General features: G+C 40.5%; 1 protein-coding gene across 3 annotated transcripts in view; it reads right to left on the reverse strand.

Annotated features, from left to right (window-relative positions):
* The window catches only part of gabrb1 (gamma-aminobutyric acid type A receptor subunit beta1), a 71,511-nt gene that overhangs the window by 30,937 nt on the left and 18,759 nt on the right, over window positions 1-21,815 (reverse strand). Inside the window, exon 1 of one of the 3 annotated variants that reach the window (XM_039786426.1) lies at window positions 6,772-6,912. The exons of the other annotated variants lie outside the window; for them this stretch is intronic. Within the exon in view, the coding sequence (XP_039642360.1) occupies window positions 6,772-6,819 (48 nt within the window). The 5' untranslated portion in view covers window positions 6,820-6,912. Of the gene's footprint in view, window positions 1-6,771; window positions 6,913-21,815 lie in introns of those variants that run through there. 3 annotated transcript variants of the gene reach the window in all.

Here is a 21,815-nt window from a genome sequence, read left to right on the forward strand (position 1 = left end):
AGTGGCTCCTGTCGCCTCATCAGCCTGAACCCTTCAACTGTTCCTGATGCAGCCCTGTGGTCAACACATCCACCCACTCCCAATCTCCACTCCTCCACATCTTCATCCCATCATGAAGGTATGACAGCTCATATGACCTGACATGATTATGTTTTCCAGTCAGTTTTACCACAACAACAAAGCCTCATGTCTTCCACTTTTTTTGGGTAGAATAATCTGACAGCTGTCTCCTGCGCCACATGCTCCATCGCAGCACGCCTATAACAATTCTTTACAATGACTTGTAAAATGTCAATACTGTATGGTCAAACGACTTTTACACTTGATAAACACAACAAACATGACATTTAAAAATAGAAGTATTGATTTGCATCGCCTGCAGCTGTACTGAATGGGAGCTCTGTTTTCTTCATAGTAACCCATAACAATCACAATTCAGGTAGTGTAGTGTTACGATACGGTATAAACTGTAGTAAAAAACACAATGCACGTGTTTCGATGTGTCGTATGTATTAAGGCGTGTCCAAGGAGTGGCACAGGCCAGCACTGAAATCAGTTTGGCACCCCCATGCAGGTGCCACTCCATTATCCTAAACTATGATTGGCCATCTGCCGGCCAGAGGCTTTATTATTGTTATTTGTATTGTTTAAATCCTCACATACAATGTATAACAAATATACATACATATTATATTATGCGTTTGTTCTTTCGGATGTACTGAGCTGAAGTATGTCACTTCCTGGAAGCTTCCTCGACGGTTGGAGTCACATTGCATGGTGCTTAAATTACTAGAAAAACTGAGCAACTTGTCCCACGGTTGCGGTTGACAAAACTACTCATTAAATATGTAAATTGAAGCAATATTGGCTTTACAGAGAGATAGGCTATAAATGTACTTGGAGTGCTGTGTCCTACAGCATATTTTACTGGTAATAAGACATAATAACATTCAAATAAATAAATAAAATCCATTATAACATCCAGGGAATAAATATTGATTAAAGCAGCAGTTATAGGCCTAGAAATACCAATAACAACAAAGCGATACAGCTTCTCTGCTGCCGTCCCGACTGACAGAAACAAAATACACGGTACAGGCAAGAAAGATGCTTCTAATTAAAATTACATTAGTTTGAAATTCATTCTGAGCGTTACAGGGGAAAAAAATTTGTGTCCGTGTACACTAATCAACAGATCAAATTTTGTGACTATTTCACAAATGGCCGTGAGAGTGGGTTGTTTGTGGAGAAATGATGAACGATGAATAAGAATGTAAAAAGTTAAAAAAAATTAAGCTTTATCAAACCTATATTAGCTCCTAAAAGCCTTGCGGGCATTCTAATGAACTATGCATCAAAATGCTTCAGTTGACTGCAGGTAACCTTTGAACACAGCTGGCAGGACAATGTTGCATCACTGCTCTTCTATCGAGCTAACCTGAGGTGCAAAGCTGCAGTTAAGATTCCACTCACAGCTCTCCGGCTTTCCAGCATTCGTTGCACTTTCTAAAGATGCTTATGCATGCATTTCCCCCAACGAGCTGGAGGGAAATGCAAACTTTCCGTAAAAAAAAAAAAAAGGCAAGCATGTCCTGGACATCTGAACAATTTCCCCAGACAAAGACAAGGGTGGTTACAGCATAGGCATTTCATTCATCTGCTAATTACTTTAATAGGCATTTCATTTTCATTTAAGGCATTTTAAAAAACAGATATTCAAACTCAAGATCACCTGGATTCACGAGCCTTTGGATAGTTTAGTTTATTACTTTCTTTGACATATTAATAACGTTTCCAAAAACATGCCAGCAAGAAAGGCTAATTTTCATTTGTAGTCCAAGGGCAGGCAAGTTAAAGCTGTTAAGACAGTGTTTACGAATAAAAGCACTGAAATACAATCAATGATAAAAGCAGGGAGAGAAATGCAGATACAGATAGAAACAGAGCCTGCACTGCATAGAGACAAGAGAGACAGATCTTAAGACACATAGAATCAGCAAATAGCATGACAAAGTTAGCCCGGGTGAAGTGTGGACATTATGTACAGAGATGAGGATAAGCAGGAGCAACTTAGTTATGGCAACAAACAACATTAAAACACATCACTGTTCCTAGTGTTGCACAATTTTGGTTTCTGATAAACCAGGCTCTTCATGTTGTGGAGAAGGACTAGTAGTTGTCAGTTTCTTATTGGGTAAGTTCCAATTGTGGGAGGCTCTGACAGAAAAAAGTAGATTGCCCAAAACAACTTTGTCCTCTAGGAGTACTAAGTGCAGAGTGGTAGAGGAGCCATGTTGTGTAAAACCTTGAAAAAGAGACACGTCTGCTGTTATTTATTTCCCCTGCTTAGTAAGTTGTGCTTTTTCAAAAGATTGCAATGGTGGTGTCCTTGTGGCAATAACTCAATTTTCTTTCAACATTGGTAAGGACACATATGGTGTGTGTGTTTGTGTGTGTGTGTGTGTGTGTGTGTGTGTGTATGTGTGTGTGTGTGTGTGTGTGTGTGTGTTAGGGTTGCACGATGTTGACAAAATGTGATATTGCGATATGGACGGCGGAGCACGCAGCAGACACGCAGCGGAGCCGGTCCGCAGCCATTACGCATCTGGTAGAAATCCCCGGTTACACCGCTAGATATAATATTGCGCGAAGTGACACTGTGATCACGATATTGAGTCGATATATGTTGTGCCTCTAGTGTGCGCGTGTGTGTGTTTTGAGCATTAAACACTATTTCCTGCATTCTGGTAGGAAATCATTTCTGCCAGTCCTTCCAGAAAAATAGATTTATTTTGTGATTGTTGCGGGCAAAAATCCTTGATTATGCGGCACGTTTTCTTAAAAAATGCGATGGAATATGCGGGATATTTATGCAATTTTATGTGATGAAATTGCGGGAACTTGCAAAAATTGTGGGAACTTGCAAAAACTGCGGTTTGATGAAAAAGAAAAAAAAAAGTGATTTGATGACAATTACGTCACTTCATAACATTCCCATGGCAACAGGGGAAAATGTCTGCTCTTGTGTGAAGTAAACGCAACATTTTTCAACTTTCTGCTAAGATATATGTGACTTTTTTGCAATGAAAATGCGGGGATTATGAAATCATGCATGTTGCGCAGAAATCGGCAATTTATGCGGCGAAAGTGTGACGTATTTGAAAAAATGCGGCCCCCGCATAAATATGCGGACTTTGGCTGATTATGCATTGAATTATGCGATTGCATAATCACGTTTTTCTGGAGGGACTGTTCTGCACTCATTTTTGAGAAATTAAGAACAAATTCACCAGCCCTATAGTGTGCTACGCATTACGTCACTGCTCTCCTCGTCTGCAGTCATAGTAAAATGCTCTACAAACTTCAATTGCACTGTCGCAAAACCTTCTGACACTAGTCCCTCAAGTCTTGTTTCATCATCACTAGGTCTATGATATATTGAGAATGACTTGCTATCGCAAAAGCAAGTGTCAGGGCTCCAGAGCCAATATTTGTTTACATTAACAGAAGACAAGATACAAGCAGTAGAGCAAAGTAATAAAAAAAGAACGGATTAGCCATTTAACACGCCACTGGAACAGTTAGTGGCCAATATTAAACTGGAGATGACATCACATCCCATGAGGCAGCAGTGAGAAACTGCTGCCTCATGAAGATGGGAACACAGAATAAGGAGGACAACCTGTGTGTGTGTGTGTGTATGTGTTCTTGTTTAACTACATTCGTGGGGTCCAAAAACCAGGAATACAGTATACTTATGGGGTCCCGACAGCTTTGTGGGGCCAAAATGCTGGACCCCACAACTTTAAAGGGCTGTTTGAGGGTTAAGACTTGGTTTTAGGATTAGGGTTAGAATAAGGTTATGGTTAGGGTGAGGGTAAGGGTTAAGTTTAGGCATTTAGTTGTGATGGTTAAGGTTAGGGTAAGGGGCTAGGGAATGCATTATGTCAATGACGGGTCCCCACAAAGATAGTGAGACAAACTATGTGTGTGTGTGTTTGTGTGTGTTGGGAGCGGGTGAGGGTTGCAGTACCACTGGGGATGAAGACTTTCTAAGAGACTATTATTAGAAACAGCTGTTCCCCTCGGCACCCGCTTTGCCATCATCGTTTTGGCACCTCGTTGTTTCCGCGGCAGAGCGATTGCCTTAACGTGAGCTGAATACCGTTATGCATATGAGCTGTGCTAAACCTCGGCGGCAGGGAGAAGCAGAGCTCCGCCGTTGCTGCTGCACTGCACCGCACTGCACTCCAGGCGGACAGGAGAACAGGGCCAACAAATGCCCTTGGTTTGTTTTCCTTTTCCCCCTCCAACAGTCGGTGTGGATTTGTGAAAGCCTTGTGTGCTGCTATGCTTCTTCTCTTTCTCCCTACATATTTCTAGCGACCTACCTCTCTGTCCATATTTTACTGCAGCAGACAAGCAGCACAGCATCATTTCATTTATTTTATTTATAAAAAAGGACAACGCACATTATTTAACATTTCCGTAAACCTGCCAGTGTTAACCAGCCGGCTAATTTTCTGTAACTGTATGGGCAACCTATGCCATGCTAACCCCACTGCAGTATGTTCCAGCCTGACCTAATTCTTCCCTACCCACAGCCATCTGTGGGTGCAGCCCGGATAACATCATAAGAAAGGGGGTGGGTTTGGTGGTGGGGTAGCAGTGCAGTACTTCTGCGGCCTTACTTCAACTGTTCTTGTGTCTGGTCGTTTTGGCAAAACAGTGTTTTGTAATGCCTACCAGAGGGGAGAAGCTGAAACAGTGTGTGATGGTCTGCAGTGATGCTTCCTGTGTGTTTTCTGATTTTTGAGGAGTAGAAGTCCTGGATAGAGGGCAGGCTGGCACCAGTGAGTAGGTTTACATGCGCACCAATAATCCACTATTATTCTGAATATGACAATATTACGAATTTGATTCAGCTCATGTTAACAGCATATTCCGAATAAGGCCTTTTTCCGAATTTAGCATTTTCTGATTACAATGTGGCATATGCCGGTATTATTCGGGTTTTAGAAGCATTCTTTGAACATGTATACAGCGCATTTGGAATATGCGTCTCAATCGGGGTTTTAACTACCCTGGAAATCCAGAGTTCTCACAAGAGCACAATTTGAATTTGCTCAGCGAGTCACTCTGGCATTCTGTAACAATGCTCATTAACTATGCCCTTGTAGCCGAGCTGCACCAATCACATCGGTGTATCCGATATAGGCGGGCCAGAGGCGAGCAAACCGATGACAGTTTAATCTACCAGTTAGCTCCGCTGGTAGCTAAGCGTATGGGGCTCTGGATACGTCACCCCGTGTATTATTGTGATTGGTCGCTGTGTTATCCAACTGCGTGCAGTGAGATTTTCAAATGCATGCTTGGTGCAGCCCCTCGAGTTGGGCCATTTTCATTTCTCAATGCCAGATCCTTAATCTTTCGGATTTGGGTCTGGATTTCCAGGCTAGTTTTTTTCCGCAGTTTGCAACAGTTTACTGGCAGTTTACGGCTTACAGTCAGCTCTATGCATTGCTATGGTTGTTGTACACAATTCAACCAGCCAAGAGTTTGCCAGGCTGCAGTAGAGATGCATGGCCAAAACAAAAGGAGAAACAGAGCTACTTTTAAACATGATGAAAGACATAGACATCAATAGGTTTTTTGATATGCACAAATACCGCAAAGTCAACCTTTTTAAAAAGCTGGTTGAAGGAATGAAAGAGGGACGCTGTGTTCGCACGGTCGAACATGTCCACCACGGGTGGAAAACTTTGAAAAAAATCATATTTTGCACGGCTACATGTAAACGGGAATTTTAGTGGACTATCCACTTTCATTAGCCATGTTAAACAGATTAGTCGGAATATTGTCTTTTTCACAATAAGGGCAAAAAACAGAATATTATGTGCATGTAAAGGTAGTCAGTGATTCTTTCTGCAGTCCTGACTGTGGTCTGTCAAACCACACAGTGATAACGGCACATGTTACAAAAGCTGGAGACAGGGCTGGACTGGGACACAAAAAGAAAAAAAAAAATATCGGCCCTGGCCTTTTTGGCCCAGGTCGGCCCACACCGCCTGTGATTGGTCAGACACATTCCCTGCAGACAGTCCTCTTAAAATATGCGTGCATTCTATGATACGAGTTGCCTAGTGTTCAGCATTCATGTGATAGTTTTGGATCCTTCAAGAGGGGTCTCAAGATTTATCTGTTGATCTTACACTTAAATAATTGATTAATTCTTAGAGTTATGATTTGTATATTTATGGTATTTTTTTATTATTGATATTTGATATTGTATTGCCATTATTGTTATTATTACTATTTTGCTTAATATTGGCTTAGCAACTTTAAATTTAATTTTAACTTTTGTAAGATTCATATTTTGTCGCTTTGGACAAAAGTGTCTGCTAAATACAATAACCATAACCCTTCCCAAAATCTACAATAAAGCTGAGAGTAGTACATGCCCTGGAAAAGAGCACCAATACAAGAGAAGCTAATTAAGCCATTCAAGGAACACTGATGCTTGTATCACCACTGATTTTATAGATCACACAGACTTTTCCGCTAGCCAACAGGCTAACCGCTAGCATTTTCAATGTAAGCTTAAACAGTTAGGTTACCTGACAGCCACTAACTTTAATGTTACAGCCAAACTGCTTGTTATCGTTATGACGTCACACACACACACACACACACACACACACACGCACACGCACACACGCACACAGCCTCCCTCCCTTCCTAAGAGTCCCTGTTAATTTGCCCACTCCTTACCACATCGTCCTCTACTCTCTCTTCCATCTTTTCCTCACTCGCTCCCATGGCCCTGTCATGGTCACTCTCCTCCTCCTCGCAGCTTCGTCCCTGTCATTAAGCCGTTTCTGCTTCTCTGTGTAGCCAGCCACCTCTCCTCCTCCTCGGCTTCAGGTAATGCTGATGTTGAAGCAGCTACTACAGCCCCAAATCCTTCCGAAATTTTTGAGGAATCCGCCTGTTGATTCTTAATCTTTTTCTCCTGTAATATCTCTGCACCTCCCTTGCACTTTAGTGGTCAATTTGCGGCCCGGAGTGATTGGGTCAGGCCAGTGCCAATAAAGAAAATTAACCAATGGGCCGCTGTGAATTCTTTATGGGCCGACCCGGCCAAAAAAGAAAAAAGAAAAAGAGGCCTATTTATATCGGCGATTCGGCCCAAAAGTGTGTCGGCCCACTGGGAAAATGGCCGGTATGCCAGATGGCCAGTCCAGCCCTGGCTGGAGAGGTGCCAGTTCACCTCCTGGGCTGCTAACGGGCACCTTGAGCAAAGCAGCGAACCCCTAACTGAAATGACACACGAAACACAAAAAAAAGCATTAGCTACCACGCAAAATAACTAACAAATTGGTGTGTTATTCATATGCAAACTTCTTTCATGAGACCAGACTGCACTGAAGGACTAGGTATACCATGGTTTGGGTCAGGGGTAGGCAACCTGCGGCTTTAACAAAAAGTTATATGGAAATAAATAATGGTTATTTTTTAACATTTTAAATTTCATTTGAAGGCCTAAAGTGGTTCTTTCATTCTTCAATTAGGCATTAAACCATTTCAGTCACCTAAAATGTGCGTCATAGCCTACGTACTTCTGCAGCCTTATCCTATGAATTTTGCCGAAGCGGTCTTGAGTTTCTACAGACTAGCTATCAATTACAAATCCAAAAAAAACAAAAGCCTTGAAAGAAAATGAAGAAATGAATAGTGCGTAGACAGATACTGCCGGCTTACTGCTACGCTGGTCTGAGGCGAGAAATTTAGCAAACAACAAAAAAAGTAATATTATGAGACATAACCGTAACAAGCAAACTGCGTTTGCTTAAAAGTATCCGGCTGGGGATGAGAAAAAGAAAGCAATTTCGGAACTTCTGTATAAAGGCTCCAGACAGATTTTTTTTTTGGGGGGGGCAAAAATAGCTCTTTTAACCCTTATGTTGTCCTAGGGGCAAATTTGACCCGTTTTCAAAGTTTTTATATCACAAATATGGGTTTCTTTCATCCAAATTGCCCAAAATTAACATGGATGCACGTTAAATGGTATCCATCAAACATTGTGTAAAATTGAGGATTACCTTCATTGAAATATGGGTTTTTTTTATTCATTTTTATAGCATTTAAGACTAACACTGTTTAAGTGGTTTCAAAACAGTACATCCTGTCTCAACTTTGACAAAAACTGTGATCCACTCAAAATAATTCATAATTTCTGCTTTTTTAACAAAAGAATTAGGTATAATGTCACATAAATTAGGTTTATTGACCATGAATATACAAAGCTTTGAAAAAAGTGACAAAAACAAATTTTCAATTTTGACCCATAAGGACAAAAAGTGAATGGTTGACAGGAAGACATTGGAGGCTACTGAGCCCTGGTTTGGGTGAATACTCGATTCGGATCGTCTGCAGTGTGTCGATTAAAACGTGATGTAAGACCCCTACTAAGTAGTTTGGTGAAACGTCTGTTTACCATTCTAAATGAATGCGCTAAATGTAATGGAGAAAAAAAAAATCTGTAGCATATCTCATTTACCACAATGCACAGTGGTAAGCTCTGATTTAGATTAAAAACGTTGACATAAAAGAAAATGTTCCTCTGACTCAGCAGAAAACTGTATCCATTATGTCTTTTCATTTTATGATTACCGCATAGTAAGGGATGTACACATTTCCAGTGTTAATTTAATAATAACCCTGATAATAATGACAGATGACATGATAACCCCACAAAAAATACAGATGCTGACACTCTGTTGTGTGCCACCAATCAGGCCTTTGGTTGTTGCAAACCAACCAGCCTGCTCCTCTCCCTCCCCTTGTTTCCATGCCAACCCAAGCATGCACTTGCATGCAGGTAGAAAGTAATAATTCAGAAGTCAAGGTTTGGGGCAGGAGCGAGCACAAGGACAGGAGGAACGGCTCCCACCACCAAGAAACAAGAAAGGCGCTGATGGACTGAAATGGAAAATTCTTTCTCTGTATAATATCTGCAGAGAGCATCTATGGTAGGGTTATGGCAAATAAAGCATGGTTAACCCTGGATTTGTCAAATTTCACCCATTTTCAAAGTGTCTTTATCTGAAAGTTTCTTTCAACCAATCTGCGCAAAAATAACACGCATGGTTCCCTACAAAACTATTCGCAGGTCAAATTAAGGATCAGATGCCTACTTTCATAGAATGTCGGGTGTTTTATTCCTTTTTTGTAGCATTTGAAAAAAAATTTAAATGGCTTCAAAAGAGTATTCATGACTAAACTTTTGACAGTCTGAGATTATCCATCAACATACGTCTCTGTGATCTTAACTATTAGTCAAGATAATATAATTTAAGCTTTTTTTAAACTCAAAACTAAGATATAATGTCATATAAATGAGGTTTATTGAGTGGTGGTATTGAAAAAGATCGGCAATGTAAAACAAAAGTTAATTTTAAATTTGGACCCGAGAGGAAAACAAGTGCATGGTCGACAGAAAGGCAGCACAAGGGTTAAGCTATGGTTGGGCAACTTAACCCTCGCGTTGTCTTACTGTCGACCACGCAGCTGTTGGTCATTCTGGGTCAAAATCAAAACCTTGTGCTGAAAATGTTTTGGTTGTCTATTTTGACACTTTTGTCCTTTTTTGTGGCTTTTTTGTCACTTTTTTTCGATGTCTGACGATTTAGTTTTTTACGTTTTTTTTTAAGTTTTTTAAGCTTTTTGGGACTTTTTTGTCACTTTTTTCCAAGTTTGTCACTTTTTCTGATGTCTCTGTCGAGGTATTTTGAATTTATTTTCCACTTTTTTTAAGCATTTGTCACTTTTTTCAACCTTCTATAATTGTTTTTTTTAAATGCTATAAAATCTAATAAAATACCCAAATTAATTGAAAGTATTAAACCAGGGCTGGACTGGCCATCTGGCATACCGGACATTTTCTCGACTTTTGGGCTGAATCGCTGAATCGAGAGATTACGGGATAAAAAGATTAAGAATCTACAGGCGGATTCCTCAAAATGTGCCAACATTTCTGACATGTTTAGGGCTGTAGTAGCTGCTTCAACATCAGCATTACCTGAAGCCGAGGAGGAGGAGAGGTGGCTGGCTACACAGAGAAGCAGAAACGGCTTAATGACAGGGACGAAGCCGCGAGGAGGAGGAGAGTGACCATGACAGGGCCATGGGAGCGAGTGAGGAAAAGATGGAAGAGAGAGTAGTTGACGACATGGTAAGGAGTAGGCAAATTAACAGGGAGGGAGGCTCTGTGTGTGTGTATGTGTGTGTGAGTGTGTGCACGCGCTATGTGCGCCTCATGTCATAACGACAACAACAAGCAGTTTGGCTGTAACATTAAAGTTAGTGGCTGTCAGGTAACCTAACTGCTTAAGCTTACATTGAAAATGCTAGCGGTTGGCCTGTTGGATAACTGAAAGGTCTGTGTGATCTATGCAGCCTGTTCTCCTAGGCTCGTGTATACAATGTACACAGCTGTCTCTCTACATTGCCCAGACATTTAGGCTAAATTAATTATACCTTAACTTAGCTGACATTTCTCTCCGTTCCTCACTCTTTTAAAGGTTACCTTGTTAGAGTAAATCATTGGCCCACACAAAATGTGGGCCAATGCAACATTTTGACTGACTTTACTGACAATACATACTTGTATACTTCAATGTTAATCAAAAGTGAGTGAGTTCACTGCTTCTCTTGTATTGGTGCTCTTTTTCCAGGCTTTATTGTAGCTTTTGGGGAGGGTTATGGTTATGGTTATTGTATTTAGCAGACACTTTTGTCCAAAGTGACAAAATATGAATCTCAAGTTGCTTAGACAACATTAAGCAAAATAGTAATTCTAACAATAATGGCATTACAACATCAATTATAAAAAAATAAATAACAAAATACCATAAATATACAAATCCTAAATTAATTATTTAAGATCAACAGATAAGTCTTGAGACCCCTCTTGAAGGATCCAAAACGATAAACAACTCATATCATAGAATGCACGCATATTTTAAGAGGACTGTCTGCAGGGAATGGGTCTGTGGCCAGGGCCGATTTTTTTGTCCCAGTCCAGCCCTGTATTGAACTGATCATTTATTTTACACCAAAGAACGTCATATGGAACCATGTTAATTTCTTTGGAATTTTTTTTTGAAAGAAACCCACATTTTTGATATAGAGACTTTTTGAAAATGGGTCAAATTTGACCCGAGGACAACAGGAGGGTTAAATACTTTTAAAATGTTAAAGTTTGGGAGAGACAGAACAGGAACTCCGGTTTCTGAAAGTCTGAACGTCAGACTTGCTATATGCCCCTTCCCCACCCCCGTCCTCCACACACCTTTCAGTCCCTCCAGAAAAACGTGATTATGCAATCGCATAATTCAATGCATAATCAGCCAAAGTCCGCATATTTATGCAGGGGCCGCAATTTTATTATTTTTTCCGCGCAAAATATGCAGGGCTTGCATGATTTCATAATCCCCGCATTTTCGTTGCAAAAAAGTCACATATATCTTAGCAGAAAGTCACACACAAGAGCATCCATTTTCCCCCGTTGCCATGGGAACGTAATGAAGTGACGTTATGAAGTGACGTTATGAAGTGACGTTATGAAGTGACGTAATTACGTGATGTGAACATCATCGAAAGCAGGGTGTTGGGGAAATCACTTTTTTTTCTCTTTTTCATCAAACCGCAGATTTTGCAAGTTCCCGCAATTTCATTGCATAAAATTGCATAAATATCTCGCATTTTTTAAGAAAACGTGCCGCATAATCAAGGATTTTTGCCCGCAACAATCACAAAAAAACTCTGCATTTTTCTGGAAGGACTGACCTTTACTACTACACCACCCTGCTACATAAAGGGCACACTACTTCCTTCATTTACACTAAATGGCAACAGTGGACATACATTATGAAGTGCAGAAACGTCCAATATGAGTATAATTCCCAGGGTTTCTGGTCTGCTTTTTAAAATCTTTTTTTTTTCCTTCTTTTTGACTCAAACACTTTGGAGGAGCCGCAAGGTCGCAGCAGACTTTTCGCTATCGACGACCCCCAGGATTTGCATTCAGATCAGGATAACATTTGTTACAATATCTATATATATTATTTCTATACATATCATATTTCAGCTTCAGCTCAGGTCAGTCTTGCTCTTCGTCTCTTTTCTTTTTTGTCTGAAATTCCATCTCTGACCATGTGATCCAATGGGGCTCCTGTCTAATGGCTCTGTCTGTCTGGACAGGCTAAAAATTCAATTCAACTTCAATTCAATTTTATTTATAGTATCAAATCATAACAGGAGTTATCTCGAGACACTTTACAGTTAGAGTAGGTTTAAACCACACTCTACAGTGAAATCAGAGCTGTTAAAAAGCTCAGGCAAAAACAGCTTATCCTAGATGGGAAACGAAATACTGGCTGGCACATTTCAAATTATAACCAAAACCTTAAGTGTTACTTAAAAGGCTTTGCTCTCAGCCAGGCTGCTTTAGTTCAGTTTGAATATGTAAAGAAGAAAAAAACAATAAAAAAACTGTTCTTACACTGCATATCCTCTAAGGTACTTTACACCACAGAGTTTATAGCACATTGATTAAAGCATATGCAGGGCTCAACGCTAACTTTTTCCCAAGGAGCACATGTGCTTCTTAGAATTTTAGGGTCACAATGAAAATGTATCAAATAATGTGTTTTTCCTTTCATAAAAAGGAAAAGGAGACATTTACAAGCAAAGGGATTTCATTTATTTGAATAGAACAAGTAGCCTATGCTAGGTTTTTGATTATTTCTGCTTCAAACTGTATTTATTTCATAAGTGTGTAATAATGCATACATTTAAACATGGTGTACATGGTTCAGGGATCATTGTAAAACAAATGTCCCACTAAATCCCAGACAGACCTTTTATTTGGAGAATTCACTCCAGTCAGCTAATAGAGTGACTTACATAAGGTTCTTTGTTTTCTTTTATTTGGATCCCCATTAGCTTCAGCATAAGCTAAAAGCTGTTCTTCCTGGGGTCCTACAATCTATCGTGTGACAATACAATTTACAACATCACATTACACGCCATACGCACAAAGACATTACTTCACATTACACAACATTTGAAAATACAAATATTTTACAATTAACGCAATTAATCACACACACACAAAAAAAAAAATTACACTACTCCAAATAGATCCATTTAAAAAAATAAGATATAACGAAAAGCCCTATAACAGAATCTCTCTAAATTGATATTAAATATTGAAATCTCTTTGAAGGTAATATTTCTTAAGTGATTTTTTAAAACCATTCTGAGTGTTTTGTTGTTTGCTAATATTTGGGAGGGAGTTCCATTCACACATTGCTCTGTACCTAACTGAACGTTGAATTGATTTGGTTTTCACTTTAGGTAAAATAAAACTACTAAGGTGACTGCTATTACGTTTTTTTTTTACAATAATACATATTATAACGTGTTATAAATACAAAATGTATGAAGTGTAACGTTTTCTATTTTAAAACACATTTTCTACTGATCAGTACGCTAATAGGCTATACAGTAGTGCTTACTAAATAAGCCAACTCAAATATTATCTGTATATGCAACTCGAAAATATTAAACTAACATAACTGAATTATTTTAAGTATAAAAACTGAATGTCCTATAGACCTAGGGCATTCAGAAAATATATGGCTTTCATATGTATATTGACAGTAAGAGGGTTCCTTAGCAGTTTCCAGAACAGAAGTGTTTGCCATCCAAACGCCAAAAAATGCAATTCTTTTGATGATCCCAAATCACAGGGGGGGGGGGGGTGTGTTGTGGGGGGGGGGGGTGTGTGGGTGTGGTGTTTTTGGGGGGGGTTTTATCACTTTTTTTAAGAGTGTTCCTTAAAAAAAAAAAAAAAAAAAAAGGGCCTTTAAAAAAAAACCCCCCCCAAACTAAGGGGGGGCATTAGAGCTGTGTGAGCTTTGTGGTTTGGGTTTTTTGTGTGTTTTTTTTTTTGGGGGGGGTTTTAAAAAAAAAAAAAGGCCCTTTTTGGGGTAACCCCCCCTTTAAGGGGGGGGGATTAGAGCTGTGTGACCCCTGCTGAACCCTGATCCGAATGAGCTGTTGGCACCTTAAAATATGCTGTTGTCTGCAGAGCTTCTTCATAAATCCTAATCCTAAAGTGGTGCCGGACACATCACTCTGCCATGCCAATCGATAGCAGCTGCTGAGAGGACACAAACACACATAACACAATTCTCTCCAAATGCACAACGCAGTCCTGTGGGAGGGTTTTAGATGAACTGACAACAATTTAGATTATCGCATATGTCGCTTAAGCCTTGTCAGGTATACTGCAGGATTAAATGTTATCAGTCTAATTTTCTCACATTAGCCAGTACAAAATAAGTCTTCATTAGAGAGCAGTAATACCAGGTCTGTTGCTGTAAAATCACTCCAAAGCATTCACAGCTGCTGCTAGCCACTATAAACACGGATACAGTGACTACTTATAGACAAAACTATCAGATCCATTACTACTATGTAATCTTATTAGTTGGCTGTCAGTGTAATGCACAGATAGAGGTTGATGGGACTGAAGGCAATGTGTGCATTTTCATTAACAGCTGATGAGCTGCTTATTGCTTGTGTGCCGATGCTTTTGATTGATTTTGGCAGCCGCAAGCTTTCTGGAGTCTCAGGGACGGTGTTCTCTATCAGAAGATGTGCCATTAAAGCACACAGCGCTCATAGAGTTAATGCAAAGATACTCTCAAAAATCTCCAACAAAGTACACTGCGACACAGAGTCTGAGCAATTCGTTGTGGTTGCCATGATATGAAATACTTTTTTCTAATCAGCAAAAAAAAACAAAAAACGGAGTGTCTATTTGCTACCCTGGTACGAATAGCCTCGGCCACACAGCTGAGCTATTCACACCCTGTGACGTAACAACAAAAACACGTTGCTCGCGTGCACCGAAATCATGGCGGACGTTCATCTTCCATGACTGCAGAAACTGGCATATTAGGAAAGTTTTGTCTCTAACGTTTCTAACAATTGAATTTCTATCAGAAAAATGGATACTACAGTTGCGCTTTCTGTCTTCAGTGAAAGCATACAACCGTTAGTTTGTTAGTTAGTACCTATTTTTTGTATACAGTATGGTGATCTAACAACCGAGGCTTGAAGACACCAAGTGGTAAACAGTTGTATAATGTTCTGTAAGAACTGCTAGGTGAGTGGTTAGAACACTGAGCTTTGGTCTGGGAGTCTGGAGTTAAATTCCCTGGTGAGGTGATCTTGTTTTTTTCATTTTGGATTGGATAATTTGCATGCAATTGCGCAAGTCAGGGTGCAGGGTGGTAGGGGAAGACTCATGAATATGCCTGCTCTGGTTGGGTTGGTTAGGTTTAGGCAAGAGGAGTGGGATTGGTTATGGTTAAGGTAAGAATGTCAGGGCGATAATATTCCAAAAAGGTGTAATACATGAGTAGTATGGATAACTGTGTGTAAATATACACCAAGGTACTGTAAATGCACAGGGGTGCAAATAGCATACATTGATATTTGTACCAGACCGGGTATTAATAGAACACATTGCTGTGTGCACCGGCGGGGTACGAATAGCATTCATTTTTTAATTGCACCAGGGTACGAATAGCATACACTGCTAATTGTACCAGGGGTGCAAATAGCCTCACCCCAAAAAAAAACATTCTGCTAAAGTTCAGCTACAAACTATGGTATGGTTTGTTACACAGAACCATCTGAGAATTTGTCATTGTAAAATGTTTGGAAAAGGAAAGGCACTTTTAAAAAATACCTGCCAGGTGATTGGATGAACCATCTGTCTATCCGACCAGTTCTTATCCCCAACTCGTCAAGTACTGATGCTTGGTCAATGGCTTTCAGCTCCAGATACCGATGCCAAAATCACCCTTTAGCGTCTGTACGGAACACACCGGGCATAGCAACAGGTCGACCGTGGTGCTGTAAGATGATGTAGTATTAATAGCGACAACAGTATCAAGTAGTATGAAAGACCGAAAATGTGCAGAAGGAGGTTGGTTGGGGTGGTGGATAGGTCAAACAACACAGGACTTTCACCCAGGAGACCGGGGTGCGTGTCCCATTTTCGTCCCAGGTTAGGGTACTGTGTCACGGAAACATACATTTTGTAACCCCACCCACGATCTTTTCCTAGACCAAACTGTCCCGTTCTTGTCAGTTACCATAAACATTGAACAATGACGGCAAATTGATACCGACAGACCAAGAATCCCAACCAAGCGTGCCGAAAAATGGCGCCCAAAGGCACCTGACCGCACTGAAGAATGACGCCAAGGGTTAGTGAGAATGGGTTGGTCTATCACGTCCTCCATTGTTGTTTTGAACCAACAGTCACGGCAGTCACACACACCTATACCACGTCAGTTTCTGCCTGTAGCTCTGAACCCCTTGTATGTGCAGGGATCGCTGGGATGGCCAATGTTTGACATCCACAAGACAAATAATAATCTCTACACATGAATGCATGCCGTTGTCCTTTTTGCAGAGAGCAATGTGCATCACCCAGGCAGAAACAATGCCACAGCCGATCAGTCCGCATGCTGAGAGAAGTGGATGGATCTCAGCGAGCAAGCAGAAAAACCTCATGTGGCATCACTGTCGCTTTAAACTCACCGGCTGCTCTTGCTGGTGACAGCACAGCATGTCTGATGACTAAGGCCAGTACGGGCCTGACAATGATCTCAAATCTCCCTGTAATCTGTTCACTAACTGCCAAGTTCAGTAGATCTTCACGAGCATGCAGGCCCTGTCTCTCGGGTTCACGTCAATGTCAGGGTCAAGGTTGCTTGATTTGTCACACTGTGACATTAGAAATGTCCTCAGGGGAATCTGAAGGAGGCCGCTTCTACTACCTGGCTCTTTGTCCATATGTAAACAAGTAGAAAGCTAACACTCACAGGGTTAACTCAAGATGGCCAACGCTTTGGCCCAGAACAATAAAGGTACTACTGGACAGATGGCCATGAAATCCGGTATGGATATTCATGGTTGCCAGAGAATGAATCCTAATTATTCTAATGTCCCTTTGAGCTTTGATCAAGTGCTAGAGTCAACTATCTCTCCTCTTGTTTGTCTCAGAAGATATGATGCAAAATACATCATTTGGTTAAGGTGGAAAGTAAAATAGCCGCCATCAGGCATTTTTGAAATGGCTCCATTTCTAAAAATGTGTAGCACCCCAAACTGTACAAGTGTACCAAATGTCATGCTTTTGTGAAAATGTGAACATAATATTCACATATCACCTGCACTATTATTGACATTTATTTATTGAAGAGGAATAACCCCTTGAGATGAACCATTTCGTTTTCGAGGGGGTCCTCTAGTTCAGGTACGGGAATTGACATTGACCTTACAGCGGCAGTCAAACAGAAAACCAAAAAAAAAACAATAAAAAAAAATTGCATTTGCATTTGAATACAATTTGCTATGAATATTTAGGGTCTCCAGAGGACGGATTATCTTGTTGTCAGTGACACCCTCACCTGTCCCTTATAGCCACCATCATCTCTAATGCCACATTTTCAACGTGCACTCAACAATTATCTGTCTTGCCAATGAAATACTCCCAGAGGATGAACCCTTCCCATTTTAAAATGCACTCCATGAGCTGTTCTCTATTTCCACCTTCAGGCAAAACGTTCCAATTTCATATCATAATCTAACAGTCAGATTGCCGTGAACTTTACTGAGCACATTCATACTTCCATCGGGATAAACCCTTCAAATTATAATGAACTTGTGGCCTTTCCTTTAGGGACATCCTCACTACCACAGTTATATATTGTGCAATGCAATAATTGTTGCAGTCTCTAGGGGCTGTCAATCAATGTCCAAATGTTTTTGTAACTTTCATTTAATATCGACAAAAGGTCAGTTTAAAAGATTTCCGTGAGTTTTTGAGAGGCGTAGAGCCGAGCCGGCCGCTCCTTATTTGCATGAAGTTGCCTGGATTCAACTTTATGCAAATGAGGAGCAGGCGACTCGACGCCCCGCTTCTCAAAAGTCCCCGCGATGCTACCAGAATGCATTGCACAGCTGCTCCCATAGAAATGAATGAGAAGCGTGGATTTGTTGCTGACAATGGACACTATAACTGTCAGTCTGCTGTTGGTAGTGTACAGTGGCTTTAGCTTTTTCAATGACAACACTTTCACTGAACCAAAACAATGGGCTGAAAGTAGCTCAAAAGCTGTGTAGAGCTGGGAGGAGGTGCAGAGTTACCCATAATTCTCTGTGAGGATGAATATTTTGTTTTTATTTACCTTTATTCAACCAGGAAAAGACTCACTGAGATTTAAAATCCCGTTTTTGAGAGTGTCCTGGCCAAGACAGGCAGCAGTACAACCACACATACATACAAACACTAAATACACAAAAACACTAAAAACATAAAACAACTGAATCAGCAAATGCCTCAAAGTCAACCACAATCCTAAACACATCAGCTAAAACATCTGCAGCCAGATGTGGCTGCCTCCAAGTGAATCAATATCTTCTTAAAAGCGACCAATGAGAGCAGCTGAGTAAGTTTCATGGATTTCTGTAACTTGTTCCAGGTAGAGGGAGCAGTAAACTTAAAGGCCTTTTTCCCCAGCTCAGTTCTAACCTTTGGAACAGACAGAAGGAAAAGATCCTGGGAACGAAGATTGTAAGTCCCGGTACTATTTACACTGATATAGGTCAGAAGTAGACCTAAAATAGCCTTGTATATGAAGATATGCCAGTGTTTAAGTCTCTGTGTTAACGGAGAAGGCAAAACATCCAATACGTTCGTACAGTTCACAATGGTGAGTGAGGGCTTTAAGACCAGTGATGAACCTCAGAGCTCCATGGTGTACAGTGTCCAGTGCATGTAATCTTTGAGAAGAAGCATGCATGTATAAAACATCACCATAGTCAAGGACAGACATGAAAGTGGCAGCAACCAGCCTCTTTCTAGACTGACCCCTTTTTACATGACACACAGCCATGTGACTGCTTGTTAAAAATACTGATACCGAATGTGGCTCTAATATTAAATCGGCACGTGTTTTATAAGTCAACATATCTGCTGTGGTGAAAATTTAATTTTCAACTTTATTGCCACGCCACATTTTACCCCTGATCATCTGCAATGGATCTGCACCCCACCTGGGGGCATGCCCCACATTTTGGGAACCACTGCTTTTTCACCAAAGGTGGTAAAGAAGCAGAAAATGTGAGTTAAGGTTTCTCCGCATGAAGCACTCTTGAGTTTCAATTTGTCATTTTCTATGTGCAAAAGATTTCCAACATGCATCACGATTTAATTCAGACTCTCCGGGTTATCTAAATATATATCCACTAACGTAGTGAAATAAGTAGTAGGAGCTAAAACCAACGCATTCTCATACCTAACATCTATCCATTATCACAGGTTCTGTTTCCACCGAGTCTGAATCAACGGAAGTACATTTCCAGGATAAATCCCTTCGCTATGGGAAACAACAACAGACTTCGAGCTAGCGAGCTACACGCTGAAAATAGCACGTTTTGAAAAACATTTGGTTCGTGCAACATGGCAGGCCTGCTTGATTCTTTCGGGGAACGATTGTAAAGATTTACAACGAATATGTTTACGGCATTTACTCTCTAACTGGGACGTTGGGGGAAACAGCAGAATAAGGCAGTTGTGATAGATAACAACATCAAGAAGAAGAAACGCGAGAAGATTGGAAAATATCGAGGGCTAAGAAAGGAAAGATTTACAAAGAATATGTTTGATATTGTATGAAAACGTATGCACAGCAATTCATATGATGTCCTGTGAAATTAGGCAGCCAGCTGGTCAGTTGACAACCGGTCTAATGACCGTTTGGGTCCTATCTTGCACCCGGCGCAGCGCAAAGCCCAACGCAAGTGTCCTTGCTAGCTTAAGACCGACGCAGTTGTCAGTTTCTTGTCCAGCGCCCACTTTGTTTAAATAGCAAATGCACCTGTGCCCATCTTTGCGCCCATGGGCGTGCTGGTCTTACAGGGAGGTGTGTTCAGGTGCATTCTTGGCGTATTACTATCTTGAGGCAGCGGGAAGTGATTGCGCCATTGACCAAATCAATAAAGTCTAAAGTCTAAAGTCAATAGCGTAGCATTTCATTGTTATTTTAACAGCAAATTAGTAAAATGCACCTAGGCTTGTGCACAGCGCGCACACTATGCTTGTTACACACACAGGGAAGCGCAGCAGCACACAAACATTCAAAAAGAGTACAAATAAAATTATTACGGTGCATATCCGCCATCATAATAGCAATGTGCCAAGGTACAAACGCGCCTGGCTTTTAAAGGGAATGGGAGATGATCTCTGATTGGTTGATTGCATGTTACGCCCAAAACACACCTAGGAATTAATGAAGACACTAAGTACAACCCTTTTGAACCAGGCGCCCGTACCCTTTTTTTCGCCGTTAAACTAGCAAAAGTGGATTTGGACACGCCCTAAACGCACCTGCGCCATGCGCTGCACGTCGTGCACTTAGATCGTTAAAATAGGGCTCTTAGGGTTTAACGGTCTTTACAGTTAAATTAAGAAATTAAAAGGTTACTGAAAGTCGGGTCCCTTTCAGTGTGAGGTAGGGGTGTAAGAAAAAAATCGATACACTTGAGTATCGCAATATTTTATTTAGCAATACTATATCGATTTTCAAAAATGCAATATCATTTGTTTTTTGTTTTTTAGTTGACGTGCAAAAGTATTCATGGAAGTGGTTCACGTTTATGTTGTGTTTAAACACCCTACCGCTAGATGGCTATGCTGAGACGCACCACTAGTGTCTTTGCCTAACAGTCCCTAACAGTACCTAAGTGCCTGACTTTTAGCTAGAAGCTAACAACGTAGCTATGGCTGAACTTTGGCCTACTTTAGCATATCAACATTAGCTCACTAAGAACCTGGGAACCACAATCCCAAACTTTGATTTTCTGTGTACTGAATTGTTTACCTAAAGTTAACTTCTTTGACTGTTATGCACATCATGTCTTTGTTTTTTTAATATTAGTTTTTCTAAAATTATACTTTAAAAAAAAGCTGTCACCGTTGAGTTTAGCCAACAAAAGTTGACCATCCTGCGGGGACGTCAGTTAATTTTAGGCACCAAAACGACTAGTTAAGATTAGAAAGAACTATTGTCGTTTGAATTAAAACACTGGCCCCCTTAAGTTGTACTACCAACAAAACAAACACGTGTTTCCTGGGTGAAAGTCTTGTGTCCGGGACACAAACTCCGCTCCCCCCGCTTGAAAGCGCTATGTTTTACGACCCGCCCATCCACCCCAAACTCCTCCCTTCCTCCCTGTATGTCACTGCAGATAAAAACTAGCCTTTTGGCTAATTCTGGCATAGTTACAGCAGTGTTTATTAGTAAGCACTGTCCCTGTCATACAAAACCAATGTGGTGCATACAGCAATAAATATGTGGAATTTGAGCTAGGCTATGTGGAGAATCACGACCAAATAGATCGATCGACAATTGGTGCTTTCACAAAATATTTTCACAATGAGTATTTTTAAAAATAATCATCTATAATGTGGGTATAATGACGCAGTGGGTAAAGGCAAATAATAAAATAGCTAGTAAGTCTGGTAAGTTCAGAAAAGTACATCACTTTACTGTAATGCAGCCTTTAAAACCAGGAAAACAACACTTATGCCATTTTACAAATGTATGAAATCTGAAAGACGATATCTAGTCTCATATATCTGTGGAATACATACAAATTGC

Source organism: Perca fluviatilis, chromosome 20 (genome assembly GCF_010015445.1).
Source record: "Perca fluviatilis chromosome 20, GENO_Pfluv_1.0, whole genome shotgun sequence".
In the NCBI taxonomy this organism is placed as follows: Eukaryota; Metazoa; Chordata; class Actinopteri; order Perciformes; family Percidae; genus Perca; species Perca fluviatilis.